General features: G+C 39.9%; 1 protein-coding gene across 1 annotated transcript in view; it reads right to left on the bottom strand.

The window, feature by feature from the left end:
* Window positions 1-5,657: 5,657 nt before the first annotated feature.
* LOC142099962 (scm-like with four MBT domains protein 1) overlaps window positions 5,658-19,976 on the bottom strand; it is a 53,803-nt gene continuing 39,484 nt past the window's right edge. The window contains exons 11-18 of the mRNA XM_075183973.1: window positions 19,529-19,583; window positions 16,438-16,574; window positions 15,910-16,019; window positions 11,681-11,856; window positions 9,107-9,285; window positions 7,726-7,923; window positions 7,258-7,386; window positions 5,658-6,201 (exon numbers count right to left, since the gene is read on the bottom strand). Coding sequence (XP_075040074.1) covers window positions 6,061-6,201; window positions 7,258-7,386; window positions 7,726-7,923; window positions 9,107-9,285; window positions 11,681-11,856; window positions 15,910-16,019; window positions 16,438-16,574; window positions 19,529-19,583 — 1,125 coding nt within the window. The 3' untranslated portion in view covers window positions 5,658-6,060. The remainder of the gene's footprint in view (window positions 6,202-7,257; window positions 7,387-7,725; window positions 7,924-9,106; window positions 9,286-11,680; window positions 11,857-15,909; window positions 16,020-16,437; window positions 16,575-19,528; window positions 19,584-19,976) is intronic.

Here is a 19,976-nt window from a genome sequence, read left to right as displayed (position 1 = left end):
ATGTCCATGTTTCCAGATCATTGCCAGGATGCACACAGAGGAAAAAACTCAGATGTCAATATTACAGCACTGATCAACATCATTGATGGTTTGAGAGCACCGCTAGAAATCCACATTTATAAAGTAGTGTTGCATCATCAACATCAAAACATAACAATGAGGCATGATATTGTTTGCAAAAGTCTCATAGGAAATGAACATAATATATCCACAAACTGTTTACTATACTTCAACATTTCAATATTGAATTTAATATATTTTCATAGGAGTGTGACTTATCCTCCACCAACATAATCCAGTGAACAATAGTGCAGTTAGTCGCACATCGACAAAGCATCCTTCTTATGGACCGACAAAATGAACCACTTGTAAATAGCTCACCTTCAGTTACTGAGCTATAACTATAGGTCACACCCTTACCCCGAATTCCTTCACTTTGATGATGTTAGCTCAATAACTATACAACTGCCAGGGAGATTGCAACAATGCTATGGGCAACCAAGCTCCCACCTCTTCAAGGTGCTTTCATCAACTAGAATATGTCTCTCAAAGTTGAATGTTGTCTTTCATGTTTATTCACTTTTGCAAAAATGTCACTGTCTTGGTAACCAAAGTTATCAGTGAAAATAGTAACAGAACAAATTGAGTCTGTAAATTCCATACTGAAGTCTCCCCATGTGGCTGCCAACAATGCTATGAGCGTTTAAATCTACTACCTCTGTGACACATCATCTGAGGAAGTTAATGGTGCAATAAAGGAACAGAAAATGGGGAAATCCCCAGCACAGCCAGCTTTACAACAGTTTATTATACTGTAAACATTCTACTTACCGATCTTTGCAATTAAGTTTATGAAATCATTAAAGACAAGTCGTTATCATTCCACAAAGCCAGTAAGGACCCACATTCTTGTGCTATTGGCCCATTTCCTTAATGATGATATAAAGCGGTTTTCAAAGATTTTGGTTATTAGATTAAACCATGTTTTATCTGCCCTAACGATCCAGTGGGCTTTGTCCCGGGCTGGCATCTGATAGACTTTTTGGGTTGATGTGGTCTTAGGTCATCTTCCCCCAGGCAACATCTGAAATCAAAGCACTTTATTTGAACCCTCCAAGGTATTCGAGAATGGTATGACTTGGCACTAACCACATTAGAAATGGCACTAGACAGGCATGTTCACGGTCCCCTCTTATCTTTCCCATAACTGTATAACCTTTTACAGAGCTCATTATAATAACAAAATATTAAAAGAATGGAGGCAGGGGAATCTTTATTTGCAGATATTTTCCTTACTCTTCCCTCCTCTCCTACATCTTTCCTTAACCTTTATAAAATCGCGTATTCATACTCTTGTTATAAAGTACCAACTAAAACTAAATCTAAGACTTTATCTATTCACAATCCAGAGTCAGACCAGCAAATATTAGCCCAGAATTACAATTGTGATTGAAAAACACACCCTTGTGATGGTGTCCCAGCATTGCTGGACCCTCATAACCTGTTGTAGTGGCTGCACCCCTGATTATTTGACTTGTTTGTTTGAAGGTCTTTATTACTTTTGGGCACAAAAGTGGACTTGAAATATTCCAATTATGTCCTATCAAAAGTATGTGATCTCCAGCACCTTGCTCAAGAAAAAAAAAAAAAAAAAAAAAAAAGTATTATGGCCTTCTGCAAAGCAGGGATGGCCTTGTAAATGTGCCCTGTCCATGCCTTTATCAGAACCAAAAAATCTTGTCCTGAAAAATAGAATTTTGTTTTGGCAAAAAGTAGGTGTATTCAAGCATCTTATCCGTACTTAGATGTCCTTCTCCCATGAAGAAGTGCAAACTTTTGTGCTGCCACCTGGGCCTACAACTCAATGTACTTCCCTGTAAAATTAGGTGTAGTTATTTGCAAAAACTTTATATTTACTCTACTATTAGTCCTATAAAGTGCTCCTCATACCTAGACAAGTTTGCATTAAAGTGAAATTGTTCACTGAATGGGTGTCGCCCTTTGTGTAGTGAACGGATGACAGCTCATTGTATCCTAAACAAACTGCAGTCTTTTCTATGATCTCCTGCCACTAGCAGGTGTTTCTTCAGTAAGGTGAATGCAGGTGTATCGGAGACTTCTACTTAAAAAAAAAAAAAAAAAAAAGCCAAAAACACAATGGTAAAATATTACAAATTTATTAAAATCAAAAGGTTTTCAGGGAATAAAGTCCAAATCCATGTGAATCATTTATGTTTTATTTTGTACATCATATATACATAGATTAAGCATTTCAAAAATACAAAAAAACCCTCAAGTAACTGTTACTCTTTGTTAGTAAAGGTGGAAGTATCAGTTTATTTGTGCTACAAAAAAAATTGGAACGGTCGATGGTGTGCACAGTTTTCACAAGCATTAAACACTTGTTGCACTATGCTGCAGGAAAGCTTTGCTCCACTAAACAGCAAGGGCGAAATGTACAAGGGTTTGCATACACTTAAAAAAAATGCAGTTTTCCAATGCATGTGTGTACTAAAAGTGCATACATAAAATAAATAATGCAAACACTTTTGTCTTCTTATTTAAACAACTATAATGAAGTTGAAAAGCATAGGACTCCCACTTCTCAATTTGTGGAAAAAAAAAAGAAAAAAAAGTTGAGCAAAGTATAGCTATTAAAATAACACAGGAAAAACAAAATCTGCAAACAAAATAATAAAAGATGCATTCCAGACATGTAAAATACTGTGCCAAGGCATGCTATAATACTTCACTGAGTACCGAGTCCTGCTTTTGTTTGACATCTTCGCAAAGTGGGAATTCCACACTATAAAAGTTCCACAAAATGCTAATTTACATATAGTCAATAAAACAGAGCTGGGAAAATCAGGCAGAACAAAGATGATAGGTGGAATTTGGCCTTGTTCTGAACAGAATTCCTCTGGAGAAAAGTGTGAAAATCCGCAGTTAGAGTAAGTCAAATATTCCACGATAGACTTTGGAGATTTTGCTCATCAATTGACTAAGTTGCTGACATGTACTGCTACCTACCAATTGCTAGAAATCATCCATATTTTGCTACAGAAATGCTGCAACAAATGCATAGCAGCAAAAACACTCTACAACTAGCAAAAATATTGTTTATATGGATTACAACACTAATGGCTCAATAGCAATACAGGTGACTGGAGGTGGTAAGCACATAGGCAACATGAGACTTCTAATGGTACATGTGGCATCACCCTTGGTCTTTATAGGTCATCTGGAGACTTACATTATCAAGATCCTCCAGAACATTCGGTGGTAAACAATGAGTCTACATCTGGGTTCATTATCTTCTCTAATGGGGTACCACAATCAATGGGTTTCTCCATCCAAGTTTAAAACTAATTATGTGCTACTCTTGTGGAATGAGTAATACTATTTTACTATGTATTGTATCAATGCCTGCTACTTGTTCAAATGTCAGTACCTTTCAGCATCCTGTCAGCTGTGTTCTCTATGCATCTAGCTGTGCTGACACATGGTGCAGTCAAGCCCAGCCTGAACTACAATCTGTTGTCACATCGCCCTATACACAGCTCGGTCTATCTTTAAGATGTTATATAGAGGGTCAGTTGGCAAACTGGAACTAAAAATGCAACTTATTGTACTGGCTTCTGTATAGTGAGGTGCATAAAGAACACAGGTGCTGGGTTGCTGAAATGCTCCGGCATTTAAACAAGTGGCGGGGGCAGCTGTGTACCATTATTTCACTATGTAGTGCTCACATGCGGTACATATTTAATGGTTTTTAAATTGTTTGTCCTTTTGTTTATGTTACTTTATTGTTGTACTTACACCTCTGCAGTTATCAGTGCTAAATACATAAACTCTTTGCATGGAGTTTAACTGCAACTTAAATTGCCTGGCAACCAAAATCTGCCTAGTATTGTCAAAGACTAACATTTTCTGGTAGAAAGCTTCTGTTCAGGATTATGGTTTTGGGTTAAGTGTTTTGATCCCTAGCAGCGTCTTGTCACCATATATATAATTTAGATAACAGAATGCACTGTCTCTGGCCTATGTTCAGGACACTCTTATTAGCAAGTTTTAATTTAAAATAGTATTTAAAACAAAAAAAAAAAAGACCCAGTTGAAGACTACTCAATACTTTCCTCCATCATAACCAACAACCATGTATTGCAAAGGTTTTTTTTATTGCAGCATTAAAGTAGTCTCTACTGCAGACAACCATAGGGCAAGCTTCCACACTAAAAAAAAAAAAAAAAAAAAAAAAAAAAAAAAAAAAAAAGGTTTGATGTGATCCACAGGTAGCATTATGAAGCCAATATGTCCAGCTTAATGTTTGAATGTGTGTCATAATTAGATTGTGACTTTGAAGCACTATGTATTTACACAGAAACAAATGCAAGTTTGTTTTATGCATGTGAATGAACTGTAATGCAGCACACCTTTATAAACGACTGATCTGCTTTTATGTTCTGGCTCATAGGAACACGAACATGAAAAATAACCTTATGTTTCATGCTTTTACATATAGGACAATGTCCTCAATGTTACAATAACATTTCGTTTGTACAGATTTATGTATTCAGATCGGATTAACAGGCATGTCTGATAATGTTTCAAAATATTATCATTGGCTTATAATACATTGAGCTGGATTTAGGGCCACAAACATAACATTGGGCCAATTGTCAGCAATATCACTGGGGGCAATTTGGGAAAAAAAACAAGGTGCAATAGAGTAACCTTGTTTTTATTACCTGTATGCTGTATTTGGTACATTATTGTAATGTAATATACTAAAGTTGCATAGATTACTGCTGGCATTTGATTAATGAAGGTATGTCAGTCATATTTGAAAAAAGCGATAGTATTTCAGGTGCTCTACTTTGTAGAAACCCTTGTAGGTAATGGGTATGTATGAGTAGTATGTAAGTATGAAATGTGTACTTCATTTTTTTTCACACCCAGTTATATGGTTTTTCTCCAACTGATTTTAATTAGCAAATCGTGACTTGATCCATTTGTTTTAATATTAAAAAAAAAAAAAAAAAAAAATCCTAACCCAGCCAAACAGCTTTGCATACAAATTTTACATGCTGGCTCCATTGTATTCAATTGTTGTTTTTTTTTTTTAGAAAGCGATCATGACTTAAAAACTATGAAATGTTTGTGTGTGTAATATATATATATATATATATATATATATATATATATATATATATATATATATATATATATATATATATATATATATATATATATATATATATATATATATATATTTTATTTTTTTATTCAAAAGTCGCAGTACACCCTTTTATTTCAAAGACTCTACAGGAATTGGGCCGATTGGCAGATTTCAAAATGGCGCCCATGTTTGGTACATACCGTAAAAGATAGACCACGTCACCCATACCTTACTGGAGTATTCAGGTTTCCCAATTTCCTGTAGAGTTTTTGAAATAAATGGGTGTACTGCGACTTTTGAATAAATATATATATATATATATATATATATATATATATATATATATATATATATATAGCCAGCTGGAAGGATAGCAGCAATAGTAAAAAATAAACAAAGCAGAGGAGACTTTGTTCAAAAAAAAAAAAAAGTAATTTAAAACAAGTTTAAATTTTATACCATTTTCACAATAAATGTCCATTTAGATAAGCATTCAGTAAATTAAACTTATTAGTTTGATTTGCATCCGTTTTGATTAGATAACAAAAAAAAAAATGGATTGGTTACCTAGTACCTTGTTTTTTGCTTATTACAACCATGGAGTTGTGCGCCCTGCTTTCATTATACTATATCACATAAGTAACTTAAATGTAAGTTAGTGGAAGGTGTTGTAACCACACCTATATATAAACATGTAATTAGGTAGCAAAGAAATATCTTCATATAGATTTCCTCCCCATTCGCAAGGCCTGGACGGAAATTCCCATGAGGACATGTAAACAAAACGACAATTCTATAAAAAGTGCAAATCACTTAAGGCTTGCAAGGAGCCCATAGGTCCTGCCAGGCCAGACAACTCTACTTCCACTATCCAGGAGAACTTAGCTAGAAAAACTTTGGTAAAAAGCCAGCTTTACTCTTTCAATGTGGTAGCACAATTTAATAGCCATGGCAGGCTTGAGATCCATACAATCCTGAACAGCAGGCAGATTGAGCAACAGCAGTGCCTTCCCGTCTATTTCCTGGTGGAGGAAAGAGAAAAATAAATGTAACAATTGTTTTTGAAATGATTCTTATTGCTCACAAAGCACATTAAGAAATGCAGCATTGATCTATTGAGACATTAATTATCTATGTAGAGTTTATTTTTTTTTTACTTGACAGCACTATCTACTATCTGTGGACTAATATCATAGGTCATAATATCATGGGTCAGAAAGCCTATGCCTGGCTATAATTGAAGCATTCCATTTTAGAAAATGCCTTTTCAAAATGCATCCCCTACCTGTATCTGTATAATGGTAGTTCCTACCCATGGATGCTCTTTTTCTGCGGCAAGAGGACAACCCAAAGTGCAAAGTTGAGTGTTAGGTCAGGCCTGTCCACACCAGATCATTCCACTGCTTACATTTGGGGAGGAGTTGAGATTGAAAGTCTCAGCGCTGTGCTAGTACTATTAAAATCTCCTTACGCCCTTGAAGTGACGTGGAGACTGTGAGCCTGACAGTATGCTCCGCTGCCTTTCACCTGTGCAGCAGCCCAATTTCTTCTCCTGTGCAGGAAAAGTGGGTCCTAGGAGATGGACTCCCATTATACCTTTACAGTGAGGGGGATACAATTTTTTAAAAAGGGCTTTATCAAAAAATGTAAGTGTCTTTTAAACTACAGCTCTCAGCATGGTCTATTTCAGGTGAACAGCAAAATGTACATGTAAACGCAAACGGATATCCAGGAAATTACCATGTTTTATACATCAAAATAAGGCGGCCATTATTTTGAAATAAGTGTCATCATGCAAAAATAATCATGTCCATCTGATTGTTCTGGTTGAACTTTTGGATGACATGAGTAGTCAATTTTGCAGAAATGCGTATTTAAGTCTGGTTCATGGAAATATTTACAGTGATCTAGCATATGCACTAATAGCTCTCAATTAGGAACTACAGGACTATGTTGTCCATGCAGTATCAGCTATTCATGGTACAAAGTTCTTAAAAGAAAACGATGAAAAAGCAAAATTTAATTTCATTACAGAAGATTTGTCAACCTATTCCATGATTTATTAGATTGAGCCTCACCTGTTCTTGAAAGAGCCGTGCCAGATGTGCACAGTCTGTGGATTTGATGTAATCTGCTACATCAGTGATGCTCCAGTCCAGTGGGCTTCCATTCAGTGTCAGTGGATCCTTCAATTCAATACGGATATCCTGCAATTTATCAGTGAAGGTGTTAGAACCATTATGCGCAACATATAACTGCTTGGAGGGAACTAAAATACTAACTTGTTAGGATCCCATATGTGGTGCTTAGATAAAGTTTTTTACTTTTTATAAATGCCTGCTTCCAACTCTGATGATCATTAGATTCTACTGTTCATTGCAAAGCACTAGTGACAATATGGATTACTCTCTGTAATGATAGTTTGGTTTTTACTTTTCATCAAAATGTAAAACTTTTTCAAATACTCAATTTTTTAATGTATCTGGCACTTGATCCCCACCAGAGAAATGCCAGAAACGTGTCATTGTGGTTACTATCTGTAATACCTTCGCTGTAAGAAGTCTGTCCCCATCAAGGAAGCATGGTTTCCTTTTCTTATCGTAAGTCAGCGATTGTTCACTGCGAGTAGGTGAGGCCGATGAGGATCCTTTCCCCGAAATTTCTGATCCCTCTTGGAGTCCTTGGACACTCTCCTCACTGGGAGAGTCGTCCTCTTCTTCCTCCTCCTCCTCATCACCACTTCCCTGCAGAAAAATGGGTACATGATCAATATTTTAATGGAGAACTACCATTGATGCAGCAGGTGCAGTGCACCAGGGCCCATGGAGATAATGGGGTCCGCTGCACGGGGAACTAGTGAGATATGGGCCCTGGTTCCCTCCACCGGGTCACACAGCTCGCTAGTTCCGCCTCTGCCTCCAGGTGTTGAAAAGGGTATCCCAGAACAATCACTTTCAGGCACTGGCGCCTTCCTGAAGACCCCCTCCTCTAAATACTACCCCCTCCCCTCCGTCCAGGAAGGATACGATAGATATTTCTTTAAACAAAAAAAATTCACATAGCTTGTCACATTCATGAAACCCAACCCCTAACAGGCCGTTCACACTTTTCCCCGCTACCCCTTACAGCCAGCGGGCTCAATGAGATCCAGGAAGCATGCAGAAGCTGGTCAGTGAATGAATGACTTGATTATAAATTTACTCCCTTTACATCCTTGTACTATGAGGGAGTCAGTGAGGACCGACATACTAGTACTGGGGAAGGAAACCTTACCCAGTACTTTTATTCCCACCCTCACCGGTGGGATCAACATACAGCGCAGGCAGGAGGTGGCGAGTAGTGATTTGGCCATTCATGAAGCCTGCTGGCTGCGACAGATAGTAAGGAGATTAAGCAGGAGGGCAGCCATCTTTTCCCATGGACACAAACTGACCAATCCCCACTGTCGAACTCTACAGAATGCAGCCAGAGATAAGGTACTAATCTCCCCTCATGGCAGGAATGCGCCTGCTCGCAATACAGTTGTCTGTTCCCTGGCACCAGTGATTAAATTATACAATTATATCAACAGAAGATATGAGATAAGGCACCCACTAGTGTGAAATGTACGATTAGTAAATATCAAAGAGGATCATAAACATCAAGTCAAACAACATCATAGGACTGTGTAATGGAATAGGAGGAATGTATATAAAACAATTCAGTGATTAGTTGGGACCAGGGACTGTATAGGAAGGCCGGCAGTTGTAAAATATATCGTTATCTCTGCCATATTCTAGCATAAATTTACCAAAACTAAAATATATTTCACAGTTTTTTTACATTCGAATTTCAGTAAACAGGTGTATTATATGCATTTTCTACTTTTTAGATTACATGTTCATTGCAATGGAGCAGAATCTGCTTTTTGCAAAACACAAAAAATACCTGGGGACTTCCTACGGGCGTGTTATCCACAGAGTTGGACGACCGCTTCTTCTTGTGAACAAAGAAATGTTTCCTCCGCTTCCTCTTCTTAGCTGGTTTCTTCAGTGCAGCCTCTATGCTGCGCAATATGCCGGTTGGATTGTTAAGGTTGCGCCCTCGTCTCTTTCCATAATAATGGGCTGTAGAATAGAGGTAAATAAATACAAGTTGTATAACACACCGTTTGGTCAGCATGTAACTTTTTGTTTTGTTATAAAACAATACAAACTCAAGACAGTGCAAGAACACCATTGGTGGTTGTTATTTTAAACATCACCCTCACAATCAATGAAGATCTTTCCCTGGTCTTAGTTAAATGTAAAAACAAAGAAAGATCAACTTTTGCACTTGCGCAAATGAGGGCTTCCAATCTGCTGTACTAAATTTACATTTTTGTCTATTTTATCAACACAAGCCAGCCTATTTCTGCATTAAAAAAGAATACTATATATACATATATTTCTTGTTAATTTTATAAACTCCAATTGTAATAATGTAATATTTTGTCTTCCACTAGCACACAGAATAAAACCTTGCATAATGTATATCGTAGTGTATCCAACGTACAACCTGATTAGAAGCCTAAATGCAATGGACGGGTATAAAAACAAATACCATTATTGATGAAAAACCTTCCCACAGACTGTGTCATAAATGTCTTAGCCATTATACAAATAGCTGTTGGTGTGATGTGTTCCTTAGACCGTGATCTCTGGTGAGGATACAGAGCCAATGTAGTAAATGCAGGCAGCTTGATAATGTCACTGGATGATTCTCCAGAGTTTAGTGAACATGTTCCTGTCAGTACATGGCCTGTTCACTCTCTTATTAGGGGCCTTATTTAGAGTACGCTAGAACCTTACGACCTAACCTATCTGTGTTTGCAACTTAAAATATATGGCCGCATTAAGATATACTCTAAATGCATATAGATTAGCAGTCATCGTGATCAACTTGCTGATGATTGGGGTGGAGTTCCCTAGAGAAATCAGACACATGGTGATGGTGGGACGGAAGTGAACTGGCAAAAATAATATTTCATTAATAACTGCAGATTTAGTACAAAATGTAAAGGGGACACTTAAGAGTCATGGCGGCAAAATGTTTAGAATAGTTATGAAATTAACAAGACACCTCAACCTATGTATGAGCAGATATATCAGATTGGGTTTGACAACAAGTCAATAAGGATAAGTTTAATGTCAGGTGCCATACCCGCTCTCCTCCTTTGCTGCGGAAACTGGTCCTTATCTAGCTAGCGGTTCTTCAGATTCATCCGGCCACTAAGGCAACTGGACGCTTCTTTGGTTCTTGTATCGGGGGTCAGTTTGACATCACAGACCACAGATACTTCGATTGGGCAGTCTATGAGGCAGACTCTGGCACTGATCCAGTGTCAGAGTATTGGATTATTCCCTTAGTGTTCTGGTGTGGTCCCCCATGCTCAAAGTCCCTTGGCGCTCCTAGTTCTGTTGGATATCCTGTTTCCTGACTAAACTCTTGTCTTATGTATTGGTACTGTTTGGATCTCCTAGTTCTGACTCTGGCTGTTCCTGACTAATCTTCTGCTACACGTATCGGTTCTGTTTGGAGCTTCCAGTTCAACCTCTGCTACCAGACTACCCTTCTGATTACTCCTCGGAACTTCAATTGACTATTCTGGTTCTGACCGAGCTAGACTCAATCTACCTCGCTAATGACTGCTTAGAGGGCCGCGACCTGAGTATTCCATGCCGAAAACCAAAACTCCTTGCCGTACTCCCTGGTGAACAATGGGGAGTGTTTTGTGCCGTATTGTCCAGTTGCATCAACTGATGGCAGGTAAACATCCATTTTTCCTAGTGTGTTGTGGCATGTAAAATGCATTGTGATAACTGATCTGATTTATCAATGGTCATTTAGCTGGGTCTGTCCAATTGGCCATACATGTATGAGCATATTAAAACCACAAATAGACAAAAATAAATTGCCCAGCAGATTGTTGAAAACATTTAAATCATAATAATGACACCTACTTTTATTGACTGCAGCAAGTATGTGCAAACAGGAACATTGACCGCTCCGTACCAATAAAATAATAAACACTTGTTCACTATGGTATTTTCCATACCATTGGTAAATTTGGAGAAAAAGGTGTATAACAAGAAGAATGTCAGACTTTGAAACCCTGTACAGCTCAATTTAACACATACTTGACTCTTGGGGTGGTTGGGGCATTAGGCACTTTATTTTCATTTCAGTCTTTAAATGTAATTAAGACCAACATATACTTTGAGTGTACTTCCCTCGCATTTCAGATTAATACTAGTTTTAGTATTATTCAAGCCACTCCAGTTTACGGAGTGGCTTGAAGGTTAAGCCGTTTAATTCCTGGTCAATGCCTATCTGGGAGACCAAATAGGACTCAAAAGGTGTTGCAAACTTTGGTTTCCACTATTTTCTGTGATATTGTTGGTGTTTTCCAAACAAAGGTACATATGTATTTAGGTCTATGTTTCTTGTAGAATGGCATGAAAATATATTACTAATACTTACTGTATTTGGTCTTTGTTAGCACAGAGCAGTTTTCAGAGCACTGGTCAAGAATCATAAGTGGTCCAAACAAATTTGGGCAACATTCGAGCCTGATGCAGGTTTTCCGACAAAATTCTGACACCTGGTCTGATGTTCTCACCAACTCCACCGTAGCACGATATGTTTTTCCTTTATACCTGAAAATAAACCCAATCACATAGTCACGACATGTAAAGCAGGTAAATTAAACTTACTTCTTAATAACCACTCATGCTAGTGATTTGGTTTATTGATCTGTATTACTGAAATTCAATACCTTATTTAACTCATTCTGTAAGGCATTTCTAGGGTATTCTTCAGTAAGTTAAATGTAGCACATAAAAGTAGAATTTCAGGTGACACTAAATTAGAGTTACTTCAGATATCTTGTCATTTTATAAATAGTGGAGTACTGTGCAAACATAACACACCTCAATCTTTATTACTGGATTATACAATAAACCATTAGGTGGGCAAGACCACAGTCACATTTTCTCAAGGAATGCCAAAAAAATGAATTTAAATATTGCAAAATGAAAAAATCATCAACTATGAAACTTTAAACAATATAATTGGGCAGAGTGTTTGCTGGGTTCAACACAGGACTGCTGGGTCTGGATGAGTGTTAGTTCTTAGCTGAAGGTCACAGGAATACAGCAGATATAGGTGTCTAGCAGGAAGAGAGCTTTAGGAATTGTTTATTTGCTCAAAGATTGCTCTTAATAACTATTACACACAACATCTGCTTTACATTAGTAGATGTTATACACAGGGCCATAACAAGGGCAGTGCAGTCACCCAAGGTGGCACAACTACCACCCACTATTTGCCCCAGTTATCTATAAATGTGATGCCATCAGTATTTTCTCTAGCCCAAAAAATATCTAGTTATGGCTCTGGTTATACACACACATTACATGGGGCATTTTGCACTTTGTATGCAGTTTAAACACAGAGGTCTATGTTGAACCACTTGAGAATCAACCTTTACTATGTTCTCATTTTTAACACTGGGTGTGTGTTTTTGTTTTTTTCCCTCTCTTACCCAGCCACTGTCAGGGCCAGTGAGGCACCCATAGTATTTGTAGGAACAAGAGTGGCGGCATTACCTCACCAGATGCTCCCCCTTGATCACCATGGCAAGTGATAAATGAGTTTTTTGTAAATAAACATTTGCACACTGCAACACACAATACACAGGCGCTCTGTAACAATCATACGGCAAAACAGGTCTGCTGCAGCCACTTTAAAAGATTGTGATCAGTCAGCCATGCAATTAGGCGGATGTTTTTTCAAAGCTCACATAATAGTTAAACCGTCCTTTTAAATTGCAGCATATGCCGTCTCCTGGTTCAGCAGTTTTATGCTCACAGGATGCTCCTACTCATCAGGCACCTCCATCACCAATCTTTGGCCAGGATTGTTGCCCAAAACTACCTCTGTTGGGAGACTAACCATGGCAGCCATGTCCTTGACCATCTTGCTGTTTCTTCAGTCAAGATCTATCCTTGCAATGGGCACTTTATTATGGACTCCATATGTCACTAGAACTTTGGGAGTGAAAACCAATAATAGAGCAGCAGGGTCAACCCAGTGATTGAGGCCCCAGTGTCTATCATTCGTGCTGCAGATGACCCCACATTTTATGGAAGCCCTTGTGTCATACAAGCGACTCTCTCCACTGAGTTACTTATACATCACACTGCATTTGGCTGACTAGAGTGGGGACAGTCTCTGATGGTTCAACTCCACCAGCTTCCAGACTCAGCCTTAAGGGCACAAGTCTGGGGTGCTTGGGCTATGGGACATTCTCAGGTGACAGATCAACTTGTAGCCATAACACTCCCTGCTTTTTAGGCAGCATCTTTCCATATTAGGAGCTCCCCATCTAGGACCCATGTCTTCACTTCTGATGCGCTACAATGGTGAAACTGTTCTTGTTTTAACAAGTCCATTACTTGCTACTCAGGCTGATCATGGGTGACTGATCCATCCACCCATCTCACCAGGAACTGAGTTAGCCTATTGGAGAACTTCTCATGGGGGATAATGTTGTCCTTGACCAAGTCCTGAAAATTTTGGTGGAAAATGACATTTTAGGAAAGCCTATGACTACATTTCTTGTAGGCCACTCCAAAATAGGCTTACATGTCTTGCAGTGTGAGTAAGATATTTCACCTGTTCTTTCTTGGACAAATCATGGAGTCTGCGCGTACCTGCACATATCTGTCAATGTTCCAAACACTGCCCTCAAATTTAGTCAAGTTCAGGGATCCCAGAGTGGGTGCTGCAGCAGTCACCTGTTTTTGATTGCTGCAGGAGTCATTCACTCGTCCCTCCATGTCTGAAGAACAAACATCTGTGCTTCTGCAGATACATTTTCTCTGAAGAACTCAAGCAATAGTTGGGCCATTATTAGGTGGGTGCTTCCTGTTCCTACTCAGAGAGAGTTCAGCGTGAGAGAGCTGGATTTTGGGGGGTCCTTACAAGTTCCTCCGAGGTTGCTGCTTGAATGTCATTTAGGTCACTCTCACTGCCAGGTTACTTTCTGCCCATCTCCTTAATGCCACCATAATCTTCTTGATGAATGCTGAAGAGTAGATATTAATGCCCATTTCCTGTCACTTTAGTGGCTTCTTGTTCATGTTGCAGAAATAGGACATGCTGTGCATCCTCCTGTACTGCAGTTACTCCTCTCCTGGGTAACTTTGCACTGTTTTTTTGTACTGCCAATGAGACTATCCCACTGCCGTCACCAGTTAAATCTGTGACAGGATGGGCTTACTTTGCCATCCTGTCAAAGGGAGGGTTTTGTAGATTTGTCATAAAAGTTCCTCTTCCAGTCAGTAACTTGCCATTACTGAACACTCTTTCAGGTGCTACTTGGCCACCAGACATACCCGATTAAGTCTCAAGTATGAACCACTGTGGTGTCCCCCAGTTGTTGTGTAAATGATTTCTGCCACCACAGAGACAATTCATCAGCACATGGAACCACTTGCTTCTGGGTGGTGGGTGAAGCACCTCTTTGTGCTTTACTCTATGACTATTTCACTAGACCATCATGGATAAGGGAGACCCCTCTGGCACACCAGCTCACTGTTCCCTATAAATCATCATCATCATCATCACCATTTATTTATATAGCGCCACTAATTCCGCAGCGCTGTACAGAGAACTCATTCACATCAGTCCCTGCCCCATTGGAGCTTACAGTCTAAAATCCCTAACACACACACACAGACTAGGGTCAATTTGTTAGCAGCCAATTAACCTACCAGTATGTTTTTTTTTTTTTACTGGAGTGTGGGAGGAAACCGGAGCACCCGGAGGAAACCCACGCAAACACGGGGAGAACATACAAACTCCTCACAGATAAGGCCATGGTCGGGAATTGAACTCATGACCCCAGTGCTGCAAGGCAGATGTGCTAACCACTATGCCACCGTGCTGCCCAAAAATGAGAACTGAAGCAGCATAAAACAGTCAGTTGCTCCCTGATCCCCACTGGACAATCTGGTATTTCATAAAGGTGTTTGTTTTTTACATTATTATACATATTGACAAAGAAAATCTGAGGTTTCAATCAAAGCACTGATCATACATTTCCAGCAACATGTGTGGTTTGTGGGTGACCCGGCTACAATCCATTAAAAAATATAAGGTACTTGTAACAGTCTCTGATGCTTGGTTGAGTGTCATGATTACACTCTGACAAATAGGGGAAGCCATTGATAGACAAGTAGCTGTTACACCAACTAATGGAGATAATTGTATTTAGGAGCATACATTTACTAAAAGGTGAACATGACCTTTAACACTGATCCACATATATCATACATGCCAACTCTCCCGGAAAGTCCAGGAGACTCCCGAAATTCGGGTCAGTCTCCCAGGCTCCCGGGGGAGCTGGCATTTCTCCCTGATCCAAGATTTCACCGAGAATCGCGTCATTTGACACGATTCTCGGTGAATCACGTCATTTTGGCCCCGCCCCCCGCGACGTACAGTACGGCCCCCTCCCGCCCTCCAGTCACGCCCCCAACTCCCGGAAGCAAGTTTCCGGGAGTTGGCAAGTATGACATATATTAGTACACACAATGGAAATATTATGCAGATAGAACTTAACATCATGAGCCCACTGAAATCTAGAGAAATTTAGAGGATGTCTAGCATTTCACGCATTATTATATGTAAGAAAAATTGCTTACTTGGCTTTCAGAGTCTCTGCATGTTGTGGCCATAATGGTTCATCCTGTAATTCAAGTTCACGTAAAACCCGACTGGGTTTGTAAGCAGCGTTAATGACTAAAGATAGGACCTGTAATAAAGATGAACACAGAATGCCAACAACAAAAAAAAAACCACCTTCATATAATACTGTAACTGAAATATATATGAAACATCTTCTTTGAATCCGTGTTTACATTCATGCCTATTTATACTTGTAGCTGAAGTCCAGCGCCTGGTAAATCATGTCTTAGTAACTGCAAAGTGTATTTGTAATTTCAATCACCAATTCAGATAGCTGGCTGAGTGCTGATTATGTGAAGTTATTCACACTTCTGGTTGCTTTAATAGCCCTTATGCATCTTGCAACAGATCTTGACAAAGCTGTTTCAGTTATTGCTACCCTACAGGGGTACCGTGAATTTAGTATACCTGTTCCTTAATTACAATTAATTAAACCAGTGGATTATAAAATTATCTAGCTGTGTAACTTGAAAGACAGAATTTACCTCTTTCAGAACCAATACACAGCTGCCTGGACCCACAGATTTTGGTAATTCTGCTATCCTGCCTTTGTTCAGATAAGGGCCTGAGAAACAACGGTGGTTGAAGAATATTTTAGGGCAGAGATACTTCCCATTAGATGCTGTGAAAGAAACAGAAAGCTATCAATATCATCACAACAATCATAGCATCATTATCCATGTAAATTTCCACATGAAATTAATTAGAACATTGAACAATCCAATAAGGCAGCGGCAGCTACACTGTTGCAATCTGCTGATATAATTATCCAATATTGTGTCATTTTCCATCTAAAGTCATGCACCCTGACTTTAGATAATACAGTTATCAGAAATCACCTGTCATAGAACTGTCTCATAAAATCATAATTACTTACAATTAGAAGTATGTTACTGTTGCACCCCCCCCCCCCCCCCAAGAAAAAACACAATGCTTAAATTGTTCTGCTGCTAGAAAAATATTTGATATATAGTGTGACAAATAGCGCTATTTGCCATGCCTCCCCCAGTGAGGTCCGGGGAAGTCTGCTGGCACAGACTGCAGACAGGGTTAAGTTCTTACAGACTAAAGGGTATATTTACTGCAGTTTAATGTATTGAATGGCGGGTTTGAAAAAGTGTATTTGTTGCCTTTAACAACCAGATTCTAGCTGTTATTTTGTAGTATGTACTAAATAAATAACTAGAATCTGATTGGTTGCTATAGGCAACATCTCCACTTTTTTAAACCTGCAGTTTAGAAAATATACCTCCCCACAACTCCTAGGTTGAACATATACAGGTGAAGGAAAGGGTCTAATGAGGTAATTAGACCAAAGGGAGAGGTTTATTATATTTAAACCTGTGTTGTTCCATTGTGCAGTGTGACTGATGCCAGCTAGCCAGAAGGACTGTATCTAGCCAGAGTTAGGGCTGCCTAGTGTCACCCTGATGAAAGTGTGCTGTTTTTATCGGTGATGTGAATAAAAAGAAGATTTCTAATCACCGTAAAATCGATTTCTCTTACTCCATTGGGGACACTGCGAGACATTGGGGTATAGTAGGTGGGACTAAGAGTCTAGACACTTAAACTTGTTTGTTTTCCCACTATGCCCCTCCTATCCAGCTCAGACCTCAGTTTTGTATAACCAAGCCAGGTAAGAGGAGAAAACCATTACAGAAAATAGCACCAAAAGACGGCACTACTTTCAGAACAAGGGAGTGTGTGCAATGTCCCCCCAATGGAGTAAGAGAAATCGACTTTATGGTGAGTAAAAATCTTCTTTTCTCTTTCCTACCATTGGGGGACACTGCGAGACATTGGGGACATACCAAAGCTGCCTCAAAAGGGAGGGAATGCTCTGGAACAGCTGCACGCAATATCTTGCGACCAAAGCTCGCATCAGTTGATGGAAAACCATGTAACCCCGAAATTCTGCAGTAGATGTGAGCTTTGTCACGCAGCACAGCTGCGGATACAAAGCCATGCAACCAAGAAACTCTGCAAAAGATGTGGACGTTGCCACCCTGCACAACTGAAACACCCTGACATGCCGTCAAAGGAACGCCAACCGCCTTGGAGAGTGAGCTCTAAAAGTCACCTGAACAGGATGGGGGGCAAAAACAGAATCTAACAGAGTGGTGGAAGTGATATAGCATGTAAGGGACCGTTTGTAAACTAGCCAGTCCTGCTAATGAGAGTCAGAAAGGTAGAGGATATTGGTCTCACGGACAGAGGACCGTGCAGCCAAGGACATGAACTGCCTCCAGCCGTGGAAGAATGTCACATGAAAAGGAGAACGAATAAGAAAAATGCTTGGCCACAAGTGCCCTGCTTCAAGTGGGATGTAGACACTATCCTCTGAAGTCATAATGCCCGGAGCGACATACTCCTCTGTCCTCCTGGAAAAGTATAATGTGGGAGATCAATTCACACTCCCAATACCAACCCCTCCGAACACAGGCGATATACAAGTGGACACCCGTACTGTGAGATTAACATAATTTCCCAGAAACAGGAGAAAAGTGGCCACAGCAAGCTCTTTGATCATGAGATCTAGATCCAATGGCTTTAGCTAACCAAGCAAAAGGGGCCTGACCGTTAAGAAACCCCCTGAAGAGAAGACTAAACATCCCGTGATCCTGTGAATTAGCGCCAAAACGGAGTCCCATATCAGAGGCAGCTTGCGAAACAAACAACTTAGAGAGCCCGCACAGGGACAAGTGAAAACCCTGGGATTCACACCAAACGCTGTACCAGATGTTCAGACCAAAGAGAACGTCAGAGGAAGATGCCCCATGGGCAGTATTCAAGGTACCAACCAGCCCACTGCGATGAACTTCTGGCCCTTAGATTTGGGTATCCAACATCACAGGGTCAAGCTAGATGATTTAAACGAGTGGCAGAAGACGACCCCAACTATAAAATCTGGCCGCATTGGTAGGCGAAAGAGGTTTTGCCACTAGCCGTACACCAGTCCGAAGTTGCAGGGAAACATCCTGGCATCGGAAAATTTCGCCTGAGGGTCTCTTGATCTTGAGCAGTAAAAGGTGACCTAAAAAATTAATATGGACGCCCTGGGGACTAATCCCAGTGTGCCCCAAGGCCTCACCAGGCAAAAGACGTCTCCATAGAGAGACCATTCCCCCTGGTTAACAGTCTGCCTACTGAGACCATCGACCTACCACTTATAAACATTGGGATAAAATGGTCAATAGTAAGGAACATGACACCCCACTCAGGCCATATCATGGTCGTCACCAACACTGCCCTCTAGCCGCGTGTTTCCCCTTGAGGCTACAGATATGCAACAGCTCTGGCATTATCTGACTGAATGTCTAGAGATTTCCTGATTAGGAACTGCTGGGCCTGACGCAACACCTTGTACACATGAGAACTCCACATTTGAAAGAACAGTTTTGATGAAGGACCAAAGAAAAACCCCTGGAACCTCAAGGATCCTATTAATCTATCTCAACCCAACAGCCTAACTATCGCCTTGTGAACGACCTGACCTCACTCCTGTCTGCGGCTAACCACCACTAGCAGGATATTACGAGAGGGTTAGGAGGAAAGATGATCTGCATGTTCACTAACCTGTGAACCAGATCTTTTCTGGAGAATGTCCCGCTTCCAGGCACTGAATGGAGTTCTGAGAAGAGAAAGAGAAAGAGAAAGAGAGAGAGAGAAAGAGAAAAGAAAGAGAAAGAGAGAGATGAGAAAGAGAAAGAGAAAGAGAGAGAGAGAAAGAGAAAGAGAAAGAGAGAGAGAAAGAGAGAAGAGAAAGAGAGAGAGAGAGAGAGAAAGAGAGAGAGAGAGAGAGAAAGAGAAAGAGAGAGAGAAAGAGAGAGAGAGAGAGAGAGAGAGAGAGAGAGAGAAAGAGAGAGAGAGAGAGAGAGAGAGAAAGAGAGAGAAAGAGAGAGAGAGAGAGAGAGAGAAAGAAAGAGAGAGAGAGAGAGAGAGAGAAAGAGAAAGAGAGAGAGAGAGAAAGAGAAAGAGAGAGAGAAAAAGAGAGAGAGAGAAAGAGAGAGAGAGAAAGAGAGAA

This window comes from Mixophyes fleayi, chromosome 8 (genome assembly GCF_038048845.1).
Source record: "Mixophyes fleayi isolate aMixFle1 chromosome 8, aMixFle1.hap1, whole genome shotgun sequence".
NCBI classification, from domain to species: Eukaryota; Metazoa; Chordata; class Amphibia; order Anura; family Limnodynastidae; genus Mixophyes; species Mixophyes fleayi.
This window is presented reverse-complemented; position numbering and strand designations above follow the sequence as displayed.